A 20,414-nucleotide genomic window follows, 5' to 3' on the forward strand; every position below is an offset into this window, starting at 1 on the left:
CGCACAGAGTGAATTGGTTTTGCCGTAAATCGCATGAAGCCGTTTTCCTGCATGAAACGCAATTAAAAATAAATAAATAAATAAAAAATGGAGCGGTATTGACGACCTTTAAAAAAAAAAAAAGGATTGCTCTGAAATCATCACTCGGTGTTTTGCAGTGGTTAAATGTTTATTAAAGGAATAAAAATCCATTCCTCCTTGGCGGACCGCGGCGTCCCTAGGGAACACACCCACCTAGCAACCGGGACCAGAGCTGGAGCGCTGCGCCTTTAATTCCGGGGCGGGAGGGGGGCGGCGGGAATTTCTGCTCCAGTTCCCTCTGCATCGCGGGGGCAGCTGTCACCTGTAAGGCGAGCGCGGCACGGAGAATGGAACCCGGCGCCCATTGGACAGAACGCAAAGGCAGAAACCTACCCCAAAGGCCGGGGCCCGGCAGGGTGCTGGGGGTGGGCGCTCCCCGCGGCCCCTGGCGCCCTTCGCCCCGAGACGCCCCGGCCCGGTGGCACCGGCGCGACCAAGGTCCAGCTTCGGGGACACGCCCGGCCAGCCGCGGGGAAGGCACCAGGTGAGCGCGGCCGCGCCTACCGGAACCCCGCTCCCGTGCGTCCCGCGGCGACGCGGCGCCCACCCGCCCCGACAGCCAGGAACCCAGGGCCCTACCATGGCCCTGGCCGCCGCCGCCGCCGCTGCGGCCGCCGGGGTGAGCCAGGCAGCGGTGCTGGGCTTCCTGCAGGAGCACGGCGGGAAGGTGCGCAACTCTGAGCTGTTGAGCCGCTTCAAGCCACTGCTCGATGCGGGCGACCCGCGGGGCCGCGCCGCCCGCAGGGACCGCTTTAAGCAGTTCGTCAACAACGTGGCGGTAGTGAAGGAGCTCGACGGCGTCAAGTTCGTGGTGCTGAGGAAGAAGCCGCGGCCCCCAGAGCCCGAGCCCGCGCCCTTCGGCCCCCAGGGGGCAGCGGCCCAGCCGTCGAAGCCCACTGTGGTCTTGCCAGGCGACGCCTCTGCCCCGGGAGCTCCGCCCTTGGTCCCGGTGCCGCGGCAGGTGGAGCCGCCGGGGGACCTGGGTCCGCTAACAGAGACACAGGACACTCCGCGGGGGCCGGCCTCCGAGCCCGCTCAGCCGGCCGGGGAGCGGTCCGCCGACCCACCGCTTCCAGCCCTCGAGCTAGCCCAGGCCCCCGAGGGACCCTCCGCAGACGCGGCCCCACCGCCTAGGGCCTCTTCTGAGGCGGCCTCGCCCTGCTCTGATCCGCCAGACCCGGAGCCCGGGCCCGGGGCAGCGAAAGGGCCGTCGCAGCAGAAACCCTGTATGCTGCCCGTGCGCTGCGTCCCGGCCGCCGCCACGCTCCGCATCCGGGCGGAGGAGCAGGGCCTGCGCCGGCAGCTGTCGGAGGAGCCGAGCCCGCGGAGCTCCCCTCTGCTGCTGAGGCGGCTGTCGGTGGAAGAGTCCGGTCTGGGCCTCGGCCTGGGCCCGGGCCGCTCCCCGCACCTGAGGCGCCTGTCGCGCGCCGGCCCGCGTCTGCTGAGCCCCGACGCCGAGGAGGTGCCCGCCGCGCCGCCGCCGTCCGCCGTGCCCCTGGAGCCGTCAGAGCACGAGTGGCTCGTGCGGACGGCCGGGGGCCGCTGGACCCACCAGCTGCACGGGCTGCTGCTGCGCGACCGTGGCCTGGCGGCCAAGCGCGACTTCATGTCTGGCTTCACGGCCCTGCATTGGGCCGCCAAGAGCGGCGACGGCGAGATGGCGCTGCAGCTGGTGGAAGTAGCGCGGCGCAGTGGCGCGCCAGTCGACGTGAACGCGCGCTCCCACGGCGGTTACACGCCGCTGCACCTGGCTGCGCTGCACGGCCACGAGGACGCCGCTGTGCTGCTGGTGGTGCGCTTGGGTGCCCAGGTGAACGTGCGTGACCACAGCGGGCGTCGCGCCTACCATTACCTGCGGCCTGGCTCCTCGTACGCGTTGCGCCGCCTTCTTGGCGATCCAGGCCTGCGAAGCACCACGGAGCCAGACGCGACCGGTGGTGGAAGTGGCAGTCTTGCTGCCAGGCGCCCGGTGCAGGTGGCCGCCACCATCCTCAGTTCCACCACCAGTGCATTTTTGGGCGTCCTGGCCGACGACCTCATGCTCCAGGACCTGGCCCGAGGCTTGAAGAAGTCGAGCTCCTTCAGTAAGTTCTTGAGCGCGTCGCCCATGGCTCCACGTAAAAAGACAAAGATCCGCGGTGGTCTGCCAGCCTTCTCAGAAATCTCTCGTCGACCTACTCCGGGGCCTTTAGCTGGTCTAGTGCCCAGTTTGCCTCCAACAACCTGAAGGTCCCTGGGACTACCACCTGGTTGATCTATCGTGGCCTGCTCCTGGCAGTCTAAACCCGCCCAAGACGGCAGCCCAGTCAACGCCTGGAGCCGCATTCTGTTTCCAGCTTTGTCCACTGCAGCCTGTTTTACCCAGATGGGCCTGCACTTCCAGCTTCTCTCTGAAGCATGACCCATCTCCAGAGATGGGATTTGAGAAATCAGTGAGAGCTTTCTATAAAGAACTCCAGGAGACAGGCCTGAACTCTGGAGGGAACTTGAAATCCAGGGTCAAAGGTTAAGGGGCAGGAGCTGGTCTGGCCCCTGAATGCGTTCACCTGATGCCTCTGCAGCTACACAATCCCAAGCCAGAACTAGAGCAAGGGTCTGTTTAAATGTTGAAAGATGTTAGGCTGTCAGCTTTAAGATATGCGGTGGTTTTGTAATTTGATGCATTTATTCTGTTTTTAAAATGAAATGAGGTAAAGCAACTTTCATAATAACCTTTTGAAATTATATTTTTCAACTTTTTAGGCAAAGTGCTTAGACATTTTTCAATTTTTTTTGCTAAATACTTTGGAATTCTATTTAAAAAATAGATGATCAAGATCTAAAGGAAATTAATCCCAACCAACAAACTTAAAAGTTTATCTACCTCATTTTAGGCAATCAAGATTCTGGAGAGTCTTGAACACAGAATAACGATTGTGACCATTATGAATGTAACTAATTTCAGTTGTACTGTGAATGTTAAATATTTGCAAACAAGTACATCTTGAAAGTAAAGGTGACTTAGAGAAAAGAGACATTTTGGCAGATACTTTTAATTTGTGATTGTCTTCATCATGAGATATAAACATGTGTTTAGTACTTGTGGGTGACTATTTTGATTTGGCATGAATACTTAATTTTAAAAATTGTGGTTTGTGAATTGCACCTTGGTGCTGTGTTTCTGAATCTGGTTTTCAAATCCAGTGGAGCCTTTCAGTGCAATAGGTGAATATTCAAAGAAAAAAAGTCATAGTATTATGACAGAAAAATAAGCAATTAAATAGTAATGGATACAATTAAGGAGCAACTATTTTATATGACTGTTCTGTACAAACAAAAAGTATGTAATATCCATTTTAAAAAAACATTTGAAAGCAGACAGCCTATTCCAAAATAGCAAATGCAGAATCTCTGCTCGGTGAGCTTGGATGAGTGGCTTAACTTCTCTGGGCCTTTGTTCCTATCTGTAAATGAGAAAGTTTGTAGATAATTGCCAAGATTTCCCAGGCTTAATACAGTGTAATTTTTTTCTGTTTTTAAAGTTATGAAATCTATTTACTCAACCAATTTCTTAAATATCATATTGTGATAATGTTCTGCTTTTGCAAATTGTGTTTGCATGTCATTAGTTATATCAAATAGTTTTGTGGCACAGGGTAGTGGAGTTTCCCTCCCCACCCCCATATGTATCAGTGAAGCCTTTGAAATTATTTAAGGCAGTCTTTCATGGAATGTTTTGATTGAGCAATGAAATAAACAGTCCTCCATTTTGTTTCTGCTTGAGTGGTGATGTACTTCCCTTAAAAATTCTACAGTTTTTGCTATTGTATTTTTCTTTGCTTTGTATCTAATTTCCTTTCCTTCATTCTTCTGCCTCTTTCAAGCATTCTGTTATTGAAAGAAGTTGGATTGCTCTGCAAAGGAGTCAACCGCACATGGATATCGTAATGGAGAACTGTAGATAAATGTGGGCCCTGATGTGACCTTCCCACCTTCCTTGCCTGGAACTCTGCATAAATTATTTTAAAATGCAAATTAAATCTTCTGCCTCTGCAGAAAAATTGTGGGAGGCACAATCATAGCAATCAGAGTAGCTGACAGTCTAGAAAATAGAATAAAATACTGGAGATTTTCCATGGTAAAAGAGACGCCTGACTGAAACAGGGCCTCAGACAAAGGTCATAGACACAGGTATGACCTGCCTTGAGAAAGACAACATTTAAACCAGCAAAGTAGTAATAACAATAACTAATGTTTATTGCACACTTAAATCAGAGGAAGGTCATCGGAACTGCCAGAAGAATCTTTGTGTTTCAGAAGAGTGTGCCGCAAGCCTTCCAAGTGAAGTAAAACATTTAGCGAGAGTTTAGGATCAATATATGTAAAGTTCAGGTGTTAGAAAACACTGTTTTTCCTTGCAGGCCAAAGCTTTCTGCAACTATAAGGTAAGCCGATAGGAAATTACAGTTTCATATGCATATGGAAAGTGTTTAAGAATCATATATCACCTAGCAGGAGGCACACCTTTAGAAGGGTATTTTCAACGCTAACAGAAAATAATTGTGAAGGCAATTTAGTGGACAAGAATTGTCACAGGGACGAAATCACTCCTTTTAATGAGGGAGAAGTTAATTGTTGATGTAGATGGTTATGAGTCATATCCATAGCAAGCTTTTAAGTAAAGTTTTACATGTCCTTTAATGGAGGTTGGAGGTTGTTCTTAAGCATGTCTCACTTACCTAATGGAGATCCAGGGTAATGCATAGACTGTATAACCTGTGCTGGTTAAGTGCCAGGCACAATTCTAAACACTTTGCAGGTATTAATCACAAGTTTACAAGGTATGTACTATTTGTATCTTGATTTTAAAGTGAGGAAACTGAAGCCTAGAGAAGTCACAAGTAACTTGTCCAGGCCTCACAGCTAGTGAGTGGCAGAGCTGGAATAGCCTTTGGGTGCTCTTTTTCATGACACTGTCTGCTATCCTGTTGCAGGAAGCAGGGTGGGCTCATCTCAGCCCTTTTTACTCATTTAGTGACCTTGGGCAAGTCACCCAGCTACCCAAACTCCATCTTCCCTGTCTATGGGACAAAAGACTTCCTGTACCTATTTCACAGGCTGTGGGGGAAGGACGAGCACATGGAATAGTGGATAGAGCCCTTTATGAACTGCAACACCAATGTGGGGTGCCGGGTTAGTTCCAGGGGGTAAATGGCTGCATCCCAAAACAAAATAGCTCTGATTTGTGGATTTGCTTTACATGATCACCATGCTTTTTGTTTGTTTTTTTCTTTTTTGAGATGGAGTCTCGCTCTGTCGCCCAGGCTGGAGTGCACTAGTGCAATCTCAGTTCACTGCAACCTCCACCTCCCAGCTTCGAGCGATTCTCCTGCCTCAGCCTCCCAAGTAGCTGAGATTACGGGCACCACTATGCCCGGCTAATTTTTTGAATTTTTAGTAGAGACGGGGCTTCGCCATATTGGTCAGGCTGGTCTCAAACTCCTGATCTTAGGTGATCCGCCTGCTTTGGCCTCCCAAAGTGCTGGGATTACAGGCGTGAGCCACCACACCCTGCCATGATCACCATTCTTTTAACATGTTAGTGATTGTATACATAACAATTGACTCTACTAGGAAAAATGTATTCCCACAAGAGGGAAATTATCCCAAATTCTGTACGTGATATCACTTTAGTTAAAACAGAAATAATGTATTTCTAAACTCACATTCCTCTAGCATCCCTACTCCCACCTTCCAGACCTAAACTACTGGTATTCAGCCACCTGAGCAGGAGTGCAGTGGCAGGATCTCGGTTCGCTGCAACCTCCTCCTCCCTAGTTCAAGCGATTCTCACTTGAAACGATTTCCGTGTCTCAGATTCTCGAGTAGCTGGAATTACAGACGTGCACCACCATGCCCGGCTAATCTTTTGTTAGAGACGGGGGTTTCACCATGTTGGCCAGGCTGGTCTCGAACTCCTGAACTCAGGCAATTCGCCCGCCTCGGCCTCCCAAAATCCCGTGATTACAGGCGTGAGTCACCCCGTATTTATAGACGCCCGGCCTATACTTAGATTCTCTTTCGCTCTCCAGATAGCCTTTTGCCTTGAACCCACCTCGCCTGTTTGGAACTGCCACACCTCCGGACTTCAACCTGTGACCTGGGTGCCTCAGGTGTGCCTGCAGGGAAGAGAAAAGAAAGCAGAGACATCGAGATCCAGAGCTCTCCTTAAAGGGGGAAAAAAAATCCTCCTCGTGGGAAGTGGGTGCTGACTTAAACATCAAAGACAACAGGTAAACGTCCATTGTGACCTTCCACTCTGTAGCTAGGCTAACAGCAACACTGAGGTCCTAAGCAATTTCCGCCTCCCGCCTTCCTGCGCCCCCAAACGCCCCTTTCACCTCTTTCTCTCTGCAGCCCTCAACCACATTTGACCTAAATTTCCTAAGCTCCTGGTTTACATGTGAATGCACAGCATGGCAATTTGTTCCAATGAGGAGCCCTGAGGTCTGCGCCAGCCGCTCTCAGGGGCACGTTTTGTGCCAAGCAGGATGTTCCAAGACAGACTGCGCGCCGGTTTGGGGCACCGCGGAACATGGCTTCCCTGTTCCGTTTCCAATTTACAGCCTGAAGGTAAAAAGTACACTGATTAAATCCACATTAGGAGGAGCAGCGGGGGCGGAAAAAGCGAGCGGGGGAGGCGGCCGCGGGGCTGCCTGTTGCCCAGCAACGATGCCAGCCGCAGCCTGCGCTCCCCAAAAGCCCGGGAGCACCGCGGCAGGCTGCCGGAAGGAGGATGGGGCAGGAACGCAGGCGGCTAAAGGAGGTGGGGGGCAGAAACCCTGATAGCGACCCATGCAACCCGCTTTTTCACCCTGGGAGACTACGCAAGGCTTTTTTTTTTTTTTTTTTAATACTGATGTTCGAGATCAAAAAGTGCACTGATCAAATCCGTATTAGGAGGATATGATTTAATCAGTGTACCGTTGAAATTCCCCCACACCCCTCCCCGCGACTGCCCTGTCTCCCACTTCTCATTGGCCAGTAACTTTCCAACACAGGCCCAGTGGCAAAGACAGCCAGCCTTTCCCTGCCTGGCTGGTCAGTTTCCTTCTGAAAGAAGCAAAAGGCTCAGCTCCAGCTTTCGGGCTTAACAGCTCAGCAAGGCAAGTCAAAGTCCCTGTGGCTGGCCCAGAGGGCCTGGTAGCTGGAGAATCTGGATGGCGAAGCATAGGTACCAGCTTTCACCATAAGGAGGACAGTGCCCTCTGCTGGCAGTATCCTGAAGGGTCAATTCACCGGGCTTCTGGTCCCCGCAAAGTCTTGGTCTGTGGTGCTGATACAGAACAAATATGGTGAGCTCATTCTTGCCCTCTGGAGAAATAACGATATGGAAGGGAGAAAAACTGGGGCAAGAAGACCGAGGGAAGATAGAAGGTCCATTGCAGGAAGTGTGGCCTTATTTTGGGGGTTCTCCTGATCTGGCAAGGACGAGCACAAAAGCCTCATATTTATTTCCCCATGGAAAAACCCAGCACACAACCAAAGTCCAGTTTAATGGGAAGATGGCAGATGCCCTACTCCCGCCCCTGTGCTCCCCACGCCCAGCCGGGCTGGGGGTGCTTTGTTTGAAATACACAATTCCCATTGGCTTAATGGTTATGTTGGCTGTGTTTCTTTTTTTTTTTTTTTGAGACGGGGGTCTCACTCTGTCACCCAGGCTAGAGTGCTGGAGTGTGTTGGCACAATCTCGGCTCACTGCAACCTTCGCCTCCCAGACTCGTGATCCTCCTACTTCAGCCCCCCAAATAGCTGTTTCTAAGAATACCACAATGGAATAATGCAATAGGGTCCGTACAGGGCAAAAGGCAGAAATTAGTTGCTTCCATCCAGAACATGTCTCTGGGTGTGTTTGCTAGGCTGAAGACCTTGGAGCAGAGGCCCTGCCCACTGTGTTCAAAGGGGCAAAGCAAAGCATAATGTTAGAACCCGCAAAGGCCTCAGTAGGAGCCCCATGTGTTTTTTATAAAAAGGCATAATGTGAGCATTGTTCTGTGCTCAATAGCACAACTGTTATAACAAACGCTTTTGGTATGAATATGACCATTTAAAATCCCCAACCAGTTGCACTTGATGACAATACGCATCAGAAAACAAGCCCAGGAGCAGAGATTTCTCACTTGGGGGTCAGTTGGATTTAAATGCACATAAACATGCCATTTAATGTGCCCAACTTCCAAAAATACACTGAATATTTGTGGAACAATGTTCTTGGCCCCAGCATTTGTAGCTACAAAGGCTGAAGCAGATTTTAACGTGTATATCTGAGAACCTAACTTTGATTCTATATACATGGGGTGGATGCACAAATTGAGGAGTTCTATGTGTCATACCACTCCAGCCCCTAACTTCCCACTACCAACCATGGCCCACCTTCAGATTACAACCACTGCTATGTCTCCAGGTCCTTAGTCCCAGCATGGAAGATCTTGAGGTCTCCCACCCCTCACCTTCAGCTCCCACCCTTGACTGCCTGCCTCAGGCCTGGCTAACCCAGTGGGGTCTCTGAAAGAGAGGAGGATAAACAGTGTTGATAACATAACTGGAAGAAGACAGTGCTTTCTGGGTCTTGGCGCCGCGCCACGTGGTCCTTCAGCTCCTTGGCGTCCTCCTCCTGCCGCTGCAGTAGCCGGAACATTCGTCCCTGGATGTTCAAGTATACTGAATATTTGTCAGGGCATTTAGGCAGCAGAGCATCTGAGCCCATTTCAGTAGCTTGAGTCCTGAAAGGAGACAGGACTCCTACTTTCACTACTGAAGCTGGGATGTTGGCTAGAAACCAGCTACGGAATCCGGACTCAGCCAATCAGACCTAGGCCTTTGTGGCTGTGACACAGTCACTGGAACAGTTAGGAAATATTGGTGACAGTGGAGCTGAAAACCCAGTATTCCCCTGGTCCCTCCTGTTTTCAAGCCAGGTTCTCCAGGCTAACTAGACATTGGCAGGGTTGACTGATATTCCGCCAGCAAATCCCTGTTCTGCTCTAGTCAGCCAGGGCTGGTGACTGTGTAAACAAGACCCCTCTCACTCCTCCCACAGCTGTGCTGAAGGTTGACACACACACTTCTCTTAACAATTTTTATTGAAGAAAAAATAGGCTGTTTTGCACCTTAAGTGCTCCTCTATCTTCTCTCCTCCCTCCAACCAACCCCTGCCAGCCCCACACTCTCATCACAAAATGGGGGAACACTGCAGTTTTTAAGATCCATAAATTAATTACCAAATAAGCCGTAAGACCTGGGCGAGGCCACATGAGAACACTTTGGAGGAGTATCTTAGAGAGGCCTGGCCTGGGTCCTCCCCAATCCCTCAAGGGAAAAGCAGAGAATAAATCAGCATCACCTCACTTATGTGGGTGAGAGGTAGGGGCGGTGCTCCCCACCCTCTCCACCTATAACTAGGTAAGGAGAAGAGGGAAGGGCGGCTGAACTGGAGGACAGGTCCCTGGGGGCCGGGCTGGGCTGGGAGACGGGGGATGATGACCAAGGTCGTCCCTGATGGCGTCCAGTTGGTCCTGAAGGAGGCGGATGCGCTCGTCCAGGCTGCGCTGCTGGGCCAGGACGGCGGCCTTGCCGGCCAGCAGGGCGCAATAGGCGCGCAGCTCCTCCACGGGCAGAGCTCGCACCAGCACCTCCCGCACCGCCCGCTCGCGCCGCGCCACGTGGTCCTTCAGCTCCTTGGCGTCCTCCTCCTGCCGCTGCAGTAGCCGGAGGCGTTGCAGCAGGGAGGCCTGGAGCCGTAGGAAGAGGAGCCGTGAGCCAGGCGAGGGCGCCGCCGCTCCCGGAATGGTTCCAGCTGGAGACAGCAGGCCCCTCACTGCCCTACTCCCTTGCAACCTGAATCCCTTTTACCTGCTCATCAGGGTCGCTGGCTGAGGCCGCCCGGGCCAGGGCGCGGCGCACGCGCGCCAGGCGACTGCCCAGCAGCAGCAGGAGGCCAAGCACGCGCTCTAGGTCGGCCATGAACCGGCTGAACCGCTCCAGCTCCCGAGGGGCACAGGCCTGGCGCACTGCAGCCTCCAGAGCCGCTTGGCGCCTGGCCCACGCTTGGGCCTCCCCCTGCAGCCGCTCCTGCTCCGTGTGAAGGTCCTGAAGCATCTTTTGGAGGAGGGCGGCCAGCTCCACCTGCAGGGAAGGCTCAAGGCTGGGGCCAGGCTCACGACTTCTCTGTCCAGGCTCTGGGCTTCTACCCACCCCCAGCCTCCACCAGCCCCTCTCCACTCACTTTCTTGCCCTGGATGCTGTTGTTTGGTGCAAGGAGCCCCTGGCCACATGGCTGGTCAGGCACAGGGTGGGTGGCAGGGTTTTCAAGCCTTGTCTCCTCCTGAGGAGCTGGCAGGAGCTGGGTGAAGCTGAACTGATAGGACCTGGGAACAAAGCCAGAGCTCCCTGGGTTTCCTGTCCCCGACTTCAGGGGCTCAGCGTCCAGAATCCCTGGTACCCCTCACTCACCCTGGCTCAAAAGTACTGGCAGCCTCCTCTCCAGCCTCCCCACAGGCAGGCGGCATTGCAGCCCGGACCTCTGCTAAAGGAATCAGCCCATCCAGCAGGCCCAGGGGTGGCTCTGGGCTGGGCTGGGAAGCAAGAGGGTCAAGTAGAGAGGGATCTAACCTGGCCAGCTCCTGAACCAGTTCCCCGAGGCACTGACTGGGCCATGGGGGCCTGGAACCAGGCTGGCCAGTGCCCCTATCCAGGGCAGTTTTGTGAGGGGGACCTGGAGTATCATTGCCTGAAAGTCCCAAGGCATCAGCTGGGAGAGGTTTGAGGAGGTCACTCTCTGCAGCTGTAGGGGGATTGGTGGTCAGTCCAGTGGGGTCAACAGTTGAGATGTTATCATTTGCAGTCCCAGTGGGGATGTGGCTTGTGGGCCTGGAAATACCTACAGAACCATTCACCCCCTGCCAGCAGTCATCTGCCCCTGCAGTTCCTGGACACTCATGGAGCGGGTACTCTGGAGGGACTGCAGCCTGGCCAGTTCTTTGGCCTAAGCCAGTTCCATACTGCTGGTCAGAGGCATGGACACTGGAAGCAGAAAAGACACTGAATCAGAAAAAGCTCCAGCCACAAACAAATGGTGTCCTCCAAGGGCCATCTGTCCCTGCCCCCATCACCTGGACTCCCAGGCTCCAGCTAGGAGAGCATACCCCTCTAGCGTTTTGTAGATGTGTCAGGGGGGTGCCTCATGATGCTTGGAAGCAAGAGGGAATTACCTGGCTGGGGGCCCCTGGGAGGCATGGGGGTCTGGTGGTGATCTTATTCTGACCAGCGGGGCCTCTTCTAGGAACACTTCATCAGGAAGGGAGGGGAGCCGGGCATGCACAATGCAGGTCTCTGAGACCCTCTGCTCACCATCAGCAGGGCTGCTCTGGGGTACCCCTGCAGGATACACCACCACAGCCTCCTTCTGAGGCAAGAACCTGGAGGCAGGGACCCCGCAGTTACCACAGTGAAAGGAAGGAAGCTCTCGGTGTTGCACCAGGGAGACAGTAGGGTGTTTGCAAAAGAACCAGAAGGCTCGGACTGAGGTTAGGTAGGAAGCCCTTTCATTTTTTGGGCAAAAGCTATGCAAGCTGCCTCCCCCCAACTTGGTCCAGAGTGGTCTGTGTCTCTCACCTGGAAAATTTGGTCTGAAACAATGGTCTGGGGGTTTCTGCTCCTTGGGGAACAGCCTGGAAGGGTGAACAGTCGACTGAAATGTGGCTCAAGTTTTGTTTCCCAGATGCTTCCCCTACCATCCTGCATTTCCTGACTTCCATACCTGGACAATGGGTATGGTCCCTTCTGATCCTCCCCAGGAACCCAACACTTCCCCCGAAGCGCTCCGACTCCGACTGGCAGGCCCGTAGGCATCACCAAGCTTCAAGGACCCGGAGTCTGGGTCTGTCGAGCCTTGGGGCTGCGTCTCTGGCAGCCATCCGACCTGGTGATCAAACTTAGCCAGCGCCGGATGCTGGAACTCCAAGGGCTCAGGTCCCGGGAGGCCAGAGCTGCAGCAGGCCTCACCCAGGCATTCCCCCGCCGGCCCACCGCCCCGACCCACACTATCCAGCTTTCCTGGCTCCGAGAAGCACCATTTCCTCTGCTGGTTGGCTAGGGGACCCCGGCCGGCAGTTCCTGGGGCGGGAGCCCGGGACCGCGCCGGCTCCCCCTCTCCGCCCGGGTGGCTGAGCGAGGCCGAGCGCGGGTGAGTCGCCGGGGGCCGCGCTGGGACAGTGGGTCGCAGGCGGGCAGGCAGGCTCATGCGGAGCTCCTTGCGCTGGAACGACGTCGCCCGTAGCACTCGCCGCTGCGCGCCCTGCAGCCGCTGGCGGTAGGCAGCCCTCGAGGCCGGCGGGCTGGGCGGCTCGGCATCCCGCGTCGCGGCCTTCGCCTCCGCAGCCAGCGCGTACAGCAGCGGGGTGGCCTGCCTGTTCAGTGGCCTCAGGGTCCCCGGGACCTCTGGTGGCTGCGGCCCACTGTGGGCGGCGACCGCGGGCCGGGCCCGAGGGGATGTAGAAAGGGCAGCCTCGGGCGGGGCGGGGCCCAGGCCGCCACAAACCACGCGCACGTAGTCCCAGTCTAGGTAAGGAAGGAGGTCTGTCCCTGGCGATGGCGTGCGCGGCTCGGGGCCGCTGGAGGCTGCGGAGAAAGAGCTGTAGGCCGAGTCCCCGCGCATGGACAGATGCCGCAGGTCCAGGCCGCTAGTGGACGAGGCCGGAGAGGCGCGGTTGCCCCCAGGACCCAGCGCCTCCATGGCTCCGCAGATGAGTGCTGAGGCTGGCTGGCTGCGTAGGTCCTGGGAAAACACAGATGTGGTGCTGGGTGAGGAGCACTGGGTGAGGGCTGGGACAGCCTGCTGGCCCTGCCACCACGGACGGCCAGACGCTTACACTTCCCCTCCCTGGTCACACCGTCACAAGCGCTGGCGTCCCCCAGTTTTTGGCAGAGTCACCTTGGGATCAGAGGTGGCAGAAGAAGTAGGACCAGTCCCAGGGAGCACCTCTGAAGGTTGGGGGCCCAACTCAGGGGAAGGAATTGGGACCAGCTCATTCCCTGCCGGGCTCCCCTTGCCCACAAGCAGCCTTTACCCTGAGACCTCCTGGAATGCTGAGAAGGTACCCATGTTCCTTTCCTCCCCAACCCTGTTCCACCCAGGCTGCTTCCTGGCCGCTCTGTTGGCTTCTTTATGTGATCTTTCCCTGATAAACAATGGTCAAGAACACTCTTGAGACCTCAGGGGAGCTAAGAAAGAAGAGGTGGGGGAAGAGCCAGGGCAAGGGGCAGAGGCGGCTTCACAGCCTTCATCCGTCCCTCTGTGCCTGTTATGTTCCAGGTGCTTTATATAAATATTTATTTTGATCATCACAACTGCTGTCTGCATTTTACAGATGAGGACAATGAGGTTTTGAGGGGGGAAATGATTTGTCCAGGGCCACACAGCTGGGAAGTGGCAGAAACCTGCCTGGAATCCAGGCCTGCGTCCACGCTCACTGCAGCCAGAATCAATTTCCTAGAAGCAAGCCTCCTGAAAGGCAGTTTACCATCCCTCCTGCCCTGGCAATAGCCTGAATCCTCCAAGGAAGCCCACACTCCACTACGGGAAAGTCACCCCTACCTCCCCACACACTATTGGCAGATTCCAAAATAATTTGGTCCCTACTTCTCAGACTCTGCCTTTTGTTTATGAATGATGGGCCGACCCCCATCTCTGCCCTGCTTCTATTCTTGCTTCTCCTGTAGGACTCAGCTTAGAGGTCTCCTCACCTTTTGGGACCCCTGCAGTGTGCTGAGCTGCCCCCATCACCCCACACTGTCCCTGTTGGCTTGCTTCTGATTCCCTCCTCCCATTCCCACCGGAGCTTACTGAGGACAGGCCCTGCTCTTCTTCATTGCTGCACTCTCAGTGCCCAGCAGAGTCCCTGGCATATAGTCAATGTTAAACAAATATTTGGGCTGGGTGCGGTGGCTCACACTTGTAATCCCAGCACTTTGAGAGGCCGAGGTGAGTGGATCACTAGGTTAAGAGATCAAGACCATTCTGGCCAACATGGTGAAACCCCGTCTCTACTAAAAATACCAAAAATTAGCTGGGCGTGGTTGTGCATGCCTGTAGTCCCAGCTACTTGGGAGGCTGAGGCAGGAGAATTGCTTGAACCTGGGAGGCGGAGGTTGTAGTGAGCCAAGATCGCACCACTGCACTCCAGCCTGGCAACAGAGTGAGACTCCATCTCAAAACAAAACAAAACAAAACCCCAAATATTTGCTGAATGTCAAGGACAATAACAGATTTGCAGGGACTAGATATAGGGGTAGCCTTGGTGGAGAAGGAAGAGAGCTCCTTAGCTTCTGCACACCCTTCTTCCCTCCCTATTAGTCTTTTCTGGGGAAGAGGACAGAATGGGTGAAGCACTTGCCACCATAGACACTGGCCAGGTTCCTCATGCAATATGAGGTACAAACAGAGCAGGCAAGCACAGCTTGGGCAGGTCTGACCAGAAATCGATCCCTTCTGGTCCTGGGATGGGGATCAAGGGTAAGAGTTGAGTGGGTGTGCCTGGGTCAGGGTAAGAGCAATTTTGAGGCTTGGGAAAGGGCAATGTTGAGGCTTGGGGCTCCCTATGAACTATGGAGACTTTGGGGGGCTGGCCTGCGTTCTCTGAGCTGCTTGGTAGGGAATGCAGAGTAGGGTGATTTGTGGCTAGGCTGAGGACCAAAAAGCAGGCTTATCTGAGCCTCCTAGACACTATTTGGAGCTCAGAGTCACCCTCCACCCACATCCCTGAGGCCCAGGATGTTACAGATTGCTGGTTAGGGCAAGTACAGGGGTTAGTAGTAGGAGGATATGGTGTTTCCTAAAAGGGAAAGGCAGTACCTACAACATTCCCAGGAGAGGATCTCAGCAGACCTAGGACCAGAACATCTTGATGTCACCCACCTGGGGGCATCTGTATATGCCAGTAAGCCCAGGAAGTTAGCCCTCACACTTAGGGTTGAGGACCTCTTTTGCAAAGTATTTCCACTCTAAACTTTAGGAGGACGAGAAACTACTCTGAGTAGCAGCTCCTGGGAGGACAGTCACCTCATCTAGGAAGCCCACCCGACTGCTCAGACATTATTAGCCCTTTCTCCTCCTACTCTTTCTGAGTTCAGCTTGGGAGTACTAGCTTATGCCACCCATCGTGCCCATTTTGGCTTCCTGCAGGTCTTGAAAAAAGAGGTCTTGAAAATCGATGAAAATCTATCTTATTTGTGAGTTACTGTGTTAAAGGATTCTGAATTCAGCAAATAAAAACAGCTTGAATGGGTGATAAAAATGTGTCTACACATCTGTTTCCTTATTGACTCCAACTTGCTGAAGATGCTTTTGCATCGGTGGTCCTATTAGGTTGATGTTCATGCAGGCTGTTCACAGTGTGTCCTTTGCAGAACCTACCATGCTGAGAGGGCCCAGCTGCTTTGGTGTGTTTTGGGGGGTGGGGGTGGGGGGCTCGGCACAAAACCACAAGGCATTTTCACGCTTGTCTGGCTGCAGGGAGCCTCTTGCAGTCCAGCCAGCCCCTGTGGCTGGGGGTAGCCCTATCTTAGGGGTCCCCACCTCAGTGGCAGTGGCACCGTGGGCTGGGCTGCCAAGCCTGTGCCTGCTGTTGAAAGGGAGTCCAGGGAAGAAGCTCTGCAGGCATTTTGCCAAGCCTCTCCAGAGCAGAGGGAGCAGCATGGACTCCCCGATAGAAAGCCACCAGATTGGAGTCCTGGGAGGGGGAGTTGGGGTGGGTATTTGATGTACACTTATCACCTGAATGAAGGAGTCAGAGAGGAAGAGGAGACAAAGATGAGTTTGGCCTTCAAAGCTAGGGTCTGGCAGGTGGAGGCACCATTCTGAAAGGAGGAGCTGGGGCTGGGGAATGGTCAAGGGGGCCAGTGCTCCTTCAGTCTGGGCTTAATGGTGTCTGTGACAAGTCTGGCAGCAGTTGGGATGTAGCTCTGGAGTTCAGCAGGGGAGGGTGGACCAGGCAAGACCCAGTTTTTTAGTTAGAGGTTACTGGGGAAATAGCTGAAGACAGTTTCTGGTGGATAAAATCACACCAAGGCAATGGGAACAGATCCAGGTAAGGCGACCGAGGAGGCACAGGAGAACGGACAGCCTCAAATACAACGAATGATCAGGATTTGGATCATACCTCCCTCAAGGCCACCTCACATCTGACTTCTCTGTGGAGGGGCTGTCCAGGTCGCCCCTTCTGACGGGTCCTTCCCTCAGTACTGGGCTCACTGTGTAGGCGCTGTCTCCCTCTCAGACTGAGTTCCTGGGTCCTGGACCACGTCTCAAACCCCAGTACCCGCGGCTAGGTCTGGCTAGGCGGACGTTCTGGGAAGTTCACTGGCTCTCCCTGTTCCCAGCGTCCCCATATTCTCCAGCCTGTTAGCGCTGACAGCGCACCCCACGCAGTATCCGCGCTCCGAGTGTGCGGCTGGTTTACAGGCTCATCGGTCGCTGCACCCCAGATGCAGAGTCTCCGGAGACCCGAGCTCTGTGCCATGCACAGGAAATGCAGGAAGCTGGCGACAAGCGGGGAGAGGCGGCCGCGGACGTGGACAGACCCGGTTACCTGGGGTTCAAGCTCTGGGAGCCTAGGCACGGCAGGGAGAGACGCGCAGGCCCTCGCGGCCGCAGGGGGCAGCAGAGACAGGCGGAGCTGCGCGACAGCCGATGGCCGCAGCCCCGCGCAGTTCTCGGCCTTTCTCGTTGGGTTCACCGTTGGGGAAGGATCGCGCGCAGAGCACAGCGCGAGCCCGGGAGGAAAGGACTCGGCTTCTCCAGATGCTTGGCGACAAAGGGCAGGAGCGGAGGGTGGCGGAGGAAGACCTCGCTGCACGCTGGGGCCACATGCGGCGACCCCGCAGGCTTACGCGGCACCCCCGGCGGCGCCCCTGATCCTCGCCGCCAGCTGAGAGGGGGCCGCGTCTCCGCCCCAGAGCTCTGCAGCTGGGAGAGGCGCGCTGGGGTCCGACTCCACGCGAGCAACCTGACGCGCGCCGAGCCTGACACGTCCCGACTGAAGACGCCCGGGATGCCTGGCGACCACCGCCTTGCCACCCGCTCCTCAACTGGTCCGCCCGCAGCCCTGCTGGCCTCCCCAGGGAAGCGGATCCCGCCGCCCACTCCCCGCTCCCCCGCCCCCGCCCCCGCCGCGTACCTGAGGCTCCAGCCGAGACGAGCTCCTGGGCACTCGCGGCCGCTCGGTGACATCAGAGCCCCGGGCTCCGACTTCGACCCCACCTCCAGGCTCCGGCTGCGGCCGGAGGGGAGGCGCCACGTCCGGCCGAGGGGGTGGGAGCCACCGCCTCTCGGTAGCGTCCGCGGGCCGGCCCAGTTCCAGGCCTGAGAAGTGGACAGTGCGTTCCCGCGCGGGGTGGCCTCTTGCCCTAGGCCGGAGAAACCTGAGCGAGGGGTTGGGAGGGCGACTACCGCGACCGCCCACCGGCCTCCAGCGCATCCTCAGCACCCGTGATGCTGAGGGGGCCGGGTCCCTGGGGGCCTGACACCTCCCTCGGTAGGGAGGTCCGGGGCGGGCCCTCAGTTGCCTGACTGCTACCCGCTTTCCTCTCCGAGCCCAGCCAAGAAAACAGAGCTGCCAGGGCCTCGTGCCTCCCACCTGCTGAGTAACTCGCCCCTTGATCAACTCTTCCCCCAGACCCCCATTTCCAAAACGCTTCCAGCTCTTTGACTCCCACCATGGACTCTTGTGTCCTGTTCCTGTCCCATTTCTTTCCATTTCTCCCACTACCCCGCATGGTCGGGGCCCTCCAGCCTGCTACCAGGGTTGGGGGTGGGGGGCGGAGCACGGGGAAGGTCCTGTACTTGTGTGCACCTTAGCTGTCCTGAGTGGGTCCTTAGGGAGCTGGACATATGCATACCCACTAAGGCTGGACGCTGGCGCTCGAGGCCCTCACCTTCCAGGATCTCCATTTTCCAAAGAACTCTCTGCCTGCACCTGCCACTGAGCTCTCCTTGCTGTGTCCTCAGGCTCCCCGCTGCTCCTACTTTCCAAACTCTGTCCTATGAATACCACTCTGCCAAGAAATGCTCCGTTCCTGAGAGGGGCTGGGGGCCCTTTGCTGAGCCTCTCCGGCTCTCAGGTCTCTGCCTTTGTCCTCCGCTGCCCTCCCCCTTCCACAGGATCAGCAGGGCTGGGCTCAGAGGCTGTGTCCTCCCATGGTAGTATCCTTGGCAAATAAAGGTTTATTGGTGTTAATAACCAGGACTCTGAACTCTGGCCAAGAGTCAAGGTCGCCACTTCCTAGGGACACTGGGAGCCTGAGGAACTCTTGGGTCTTCTGGGGGTTGGAGGCAGGAGACACCTGAGCCCGACTTCTGAGAGTGGTGCCCTCTGGGCCCTGCTCCTTCTTCAACACCATTGGGACTCAGGCATCAGCTTCAGCTGGAGCTCTAGGCTTTAAGACAGTGCCTCAGAACCTTTTGGCTTTGAAAGACTTTTGTTGTGTGTTTTGTTTTTCTGAGACACAGTCTCCCTCTGTCGCCCAGGCTGGAGTGCAGTGGCCCAATCTCAGCTCACTGAAACCTCCACCTCCCGGGGTCAAGCAATTTTCCCTGCCTCAGCCTACATACTTATATTTCTTGAAAACTATGAGGACACAGTGTCCAGAACAATACTATTAACCCACTCCACCCACCTACCCCTCACCTCTTGCACACACTATAGCAACTCTCTGCTGGGGACCGTGGGGACACAGTCCAGAGCGATTCTTATTAGCCCACTCCACCCACCTACCCCTCACCTCTTGCACACACTAAGCAACTCTCCACCTAAGTCCCCAGAAAACGGAAATCCTGCTTACCCATGTCTCTCTTAGCCTCTTCTGTTCTGAGAAAGAGAAAAGTAATCCCTAATATCTGAAAGCCCCAGCTGGACCTTGGTGTTGCCAGAATTTGACCTGACATTCACAGCAAGGCCTTAGTGTCATCCCATTGGACATAAGCCATTTCACAGGACATCAACATGAGATAGGACCATTCTTTAACTATGGTGGATCAAGACAAAAACAACAGCACTCTAATCATATCTAACACAGAAAAAGCATGAACATTGTCCAAGTCACAAAAATGACCTAATGTGAGTGCCTGCTGTCCTAGTTAATGTGAGTACCTGTTGTTTCTTTACCAATTGCAGCTTTAGCCTCACTCTAATCGTTCCTCTTTCTAGATGAGATTTATTAATATACCAAATCACAGAATTACTCTTGCTTCCTGACAGCATCCAGCACAAAGGAAAGTTCTGCTTCTTTAACCCTCTTGAAAACCACTAACACAAACCCAGATCCTATAAGTCCTTTCTAATGCTCTCTTCCTGAGATGGTCACATGGTTTCCCATGCTATGCATCCTCCCTCACTTCAAACAAGCAGTGAACCCAACTTGTTCAACTACAGGTGTGCTTGTGGTGGTCTTTGGCTGGAGGGCACTGACACTTCCTATCTCATTATTACAAAAGCACAGAGACTCTTGGAGAGGAGAAGGGGGAAGAAACTGCCACAAAGCTGGAGTCTCCCTTAGTGATAGTGGTTGGGGGGCTAGTGTGCATGGAGAAGGTGGAAACATGCACATTTTTCCAATACATAAAGAAAGATGTCTGCACCCTTCAGTATCTCAATACTGTCTCAGGCCTGGGAGAGTTCTTTTGAAGAGACCCTTAGATGGCTGTGTTTAGCTGGGATTAGAGCCACAGACCTTGCTGTTCCTGGCCCGGCCCTATATCAAGTAGCTGATAGGTGAGGAGGTGGTAGGCCTCCACTCCACAGTTTGGCACTTGTAATCTGAACTGATGACACCAAAGCAACTGCCCACCTCACAAGTCCCTTGCTTTGATGCCCACTCTCTTTGTTGGATATGGTTAATGTGATGTGATGATGAGTAGAATACTAAAGACCACTTCTTTAGTGCCAAGCACTGTGCTAAGTGCTCTATGTATCTTTTTAACCCTCTTACTCCTGAGAAGTAGGTATCAGTATAACCCCACTTTACAAGTGAGAAAGCTGGGACTTAGAGACATTACTTTGTCAAGGTCAGGTAGCTAATAAGCAGTAGAGGCAAAACTTAACCCCCTAATGTCGGGTTCCAAAGGCCATGCTGTCACGTGAACATGACCAGTGTAAAGAACTGTATGTTGTGGATGCCAATGCAGCCTTCCTAGGAGAGCAGGATTTGGACTTCAGATTGAGCAGAACTAGGAAGTGAGCAGGAAAGATGAGATGGTAGCAGCAGCGAGACTCCAATCAGGACTTCCCCATCTCTGTGTG

At 54.6% G+C, this 20,414-nt stretch overlaps 2 protein-coding genes and 1 long non-coding RNA gene across 8 annotated transcripts; 1 reads left to right on the forward strand and 2 right to left on the reverse strand.

Moving 5' to 3' along the window:
* Positions 1–341: 341 nt before the first annotated feature.
* SOWAHA (sosondowah ankyrin repeat domain family member A) lies at positions 342–3,832 on the forward strand. The gene has a single exon (XM_005557749.4). The coding sequence runs from the start codon at positions 662–664 to the stop codon at positions 2,306–2,308; it is 1,647 nt and encodes a 548-aa protein (XP_005557806.3). The 5' UTR covers positions 342–661; the 3' UTR covers positions 2,309–3,832.
* A 461-nt stretch (positions 3,833–4,293) lies between these two features.
* Positions 4,294–6,306, reverse strand: LOC141407063 (uncharacterized). Its single transcript, XR_012414070.1, has 2 exons — positions 6,176–6,306; positions 4,294–4,498 (listed from the first exon to the last, which is right to left on the reverse strand). It is a non-coding gene; the product is annotated as an uncharacterized lncRNA (long non-coding RNA).
* Positions 6,307–9,185: 2,879 nt separating this feature from the next.
* On the reverse strand, positions 9,186–17,363 carry SHROOM1 (shroom family member 1). 6 transcript variants are annotated; one of them, XM_005557750.5, is made up of 8 exons: positions 17,295–17,363; positions 11,879–12,895; positions 11,734–11,789; positions 11,331–11,537; positions 10,573–11,142; positions 10,346–10,487; positions 9,973–10,245; positions 9,186–9,851 (listed from the first exon to the last, which is right to left on the reverse strand). In XM_005557750.5, the coding sequence occupies exons 2-8, from the start codon at positions 12,851–12,853 to the stop codon at positions 9,519–9,521; spliced, it is 2,556 nt and encodes an 851-aa protein (XP_005557807.3). In that variant the 5' UTR covers positions 12,854–12,895; positions 17,295–17,363; the 3' UTR covers positions 9,186–9,518. The 6 variants fall into 6 exon arrangements, with proteins under 6 accessions (XP_005557807.3, XP_045250159.2, XP_005557809.3 ...); XM_045394224.3 differs by having other exon boundaries at positions 16,707–17,363; XM_005557752.5 differs by having other exon boundaries at positions 16,278–17,363.
* Between the last annotated feature and the right edge of the window lie 3,051 nt (positions 17,364–20,414).

The sequence above is a fragment of the Macaca fascicularis genome, chromosome 6, assembly GCF_037993035.2.
Source record: "Macaca fascicularis isolate 582-1 chromosome 6, T2T-MFA8v1.1".
Lineage (NCBI taxonomy): Eukaryota > Metazoa > Chordata > Mammalia > Primates > Cercopithecidae > Macaca > Macaca fascicularis.

Coding starts and splice junctions, on each gene's coding strand:
- SOWAHA (XM_005557749.4), top strand. CDS start 662: ATGGCCCTGGCCGCCGCCGCCGCCGCTGCGGCCGCCGGGGTGAGCCAG.
- SHROOM1 (XM_005557750.5), bottom strand. CDS start 12,853: ATGGAGGCGCTGGGTCCTGGGGGCAACCGCGCCTCTCCGGCCTCGTCC. Junction 11,790..11,878: donor GGACCATACCCATTGTCCAG/GTATGGAAGTCA, acceptor TCACCCTTCCAG/GCTGTTCCCCAAGGAGCAGA. Junction 10,488..10,572: donor GCCAGTACTTTTGAGCCAGG/GTGAGTGAGGGG, acceptor CTTTGTTCCCAG/GTCCTATCAGTTCAGCTTCA.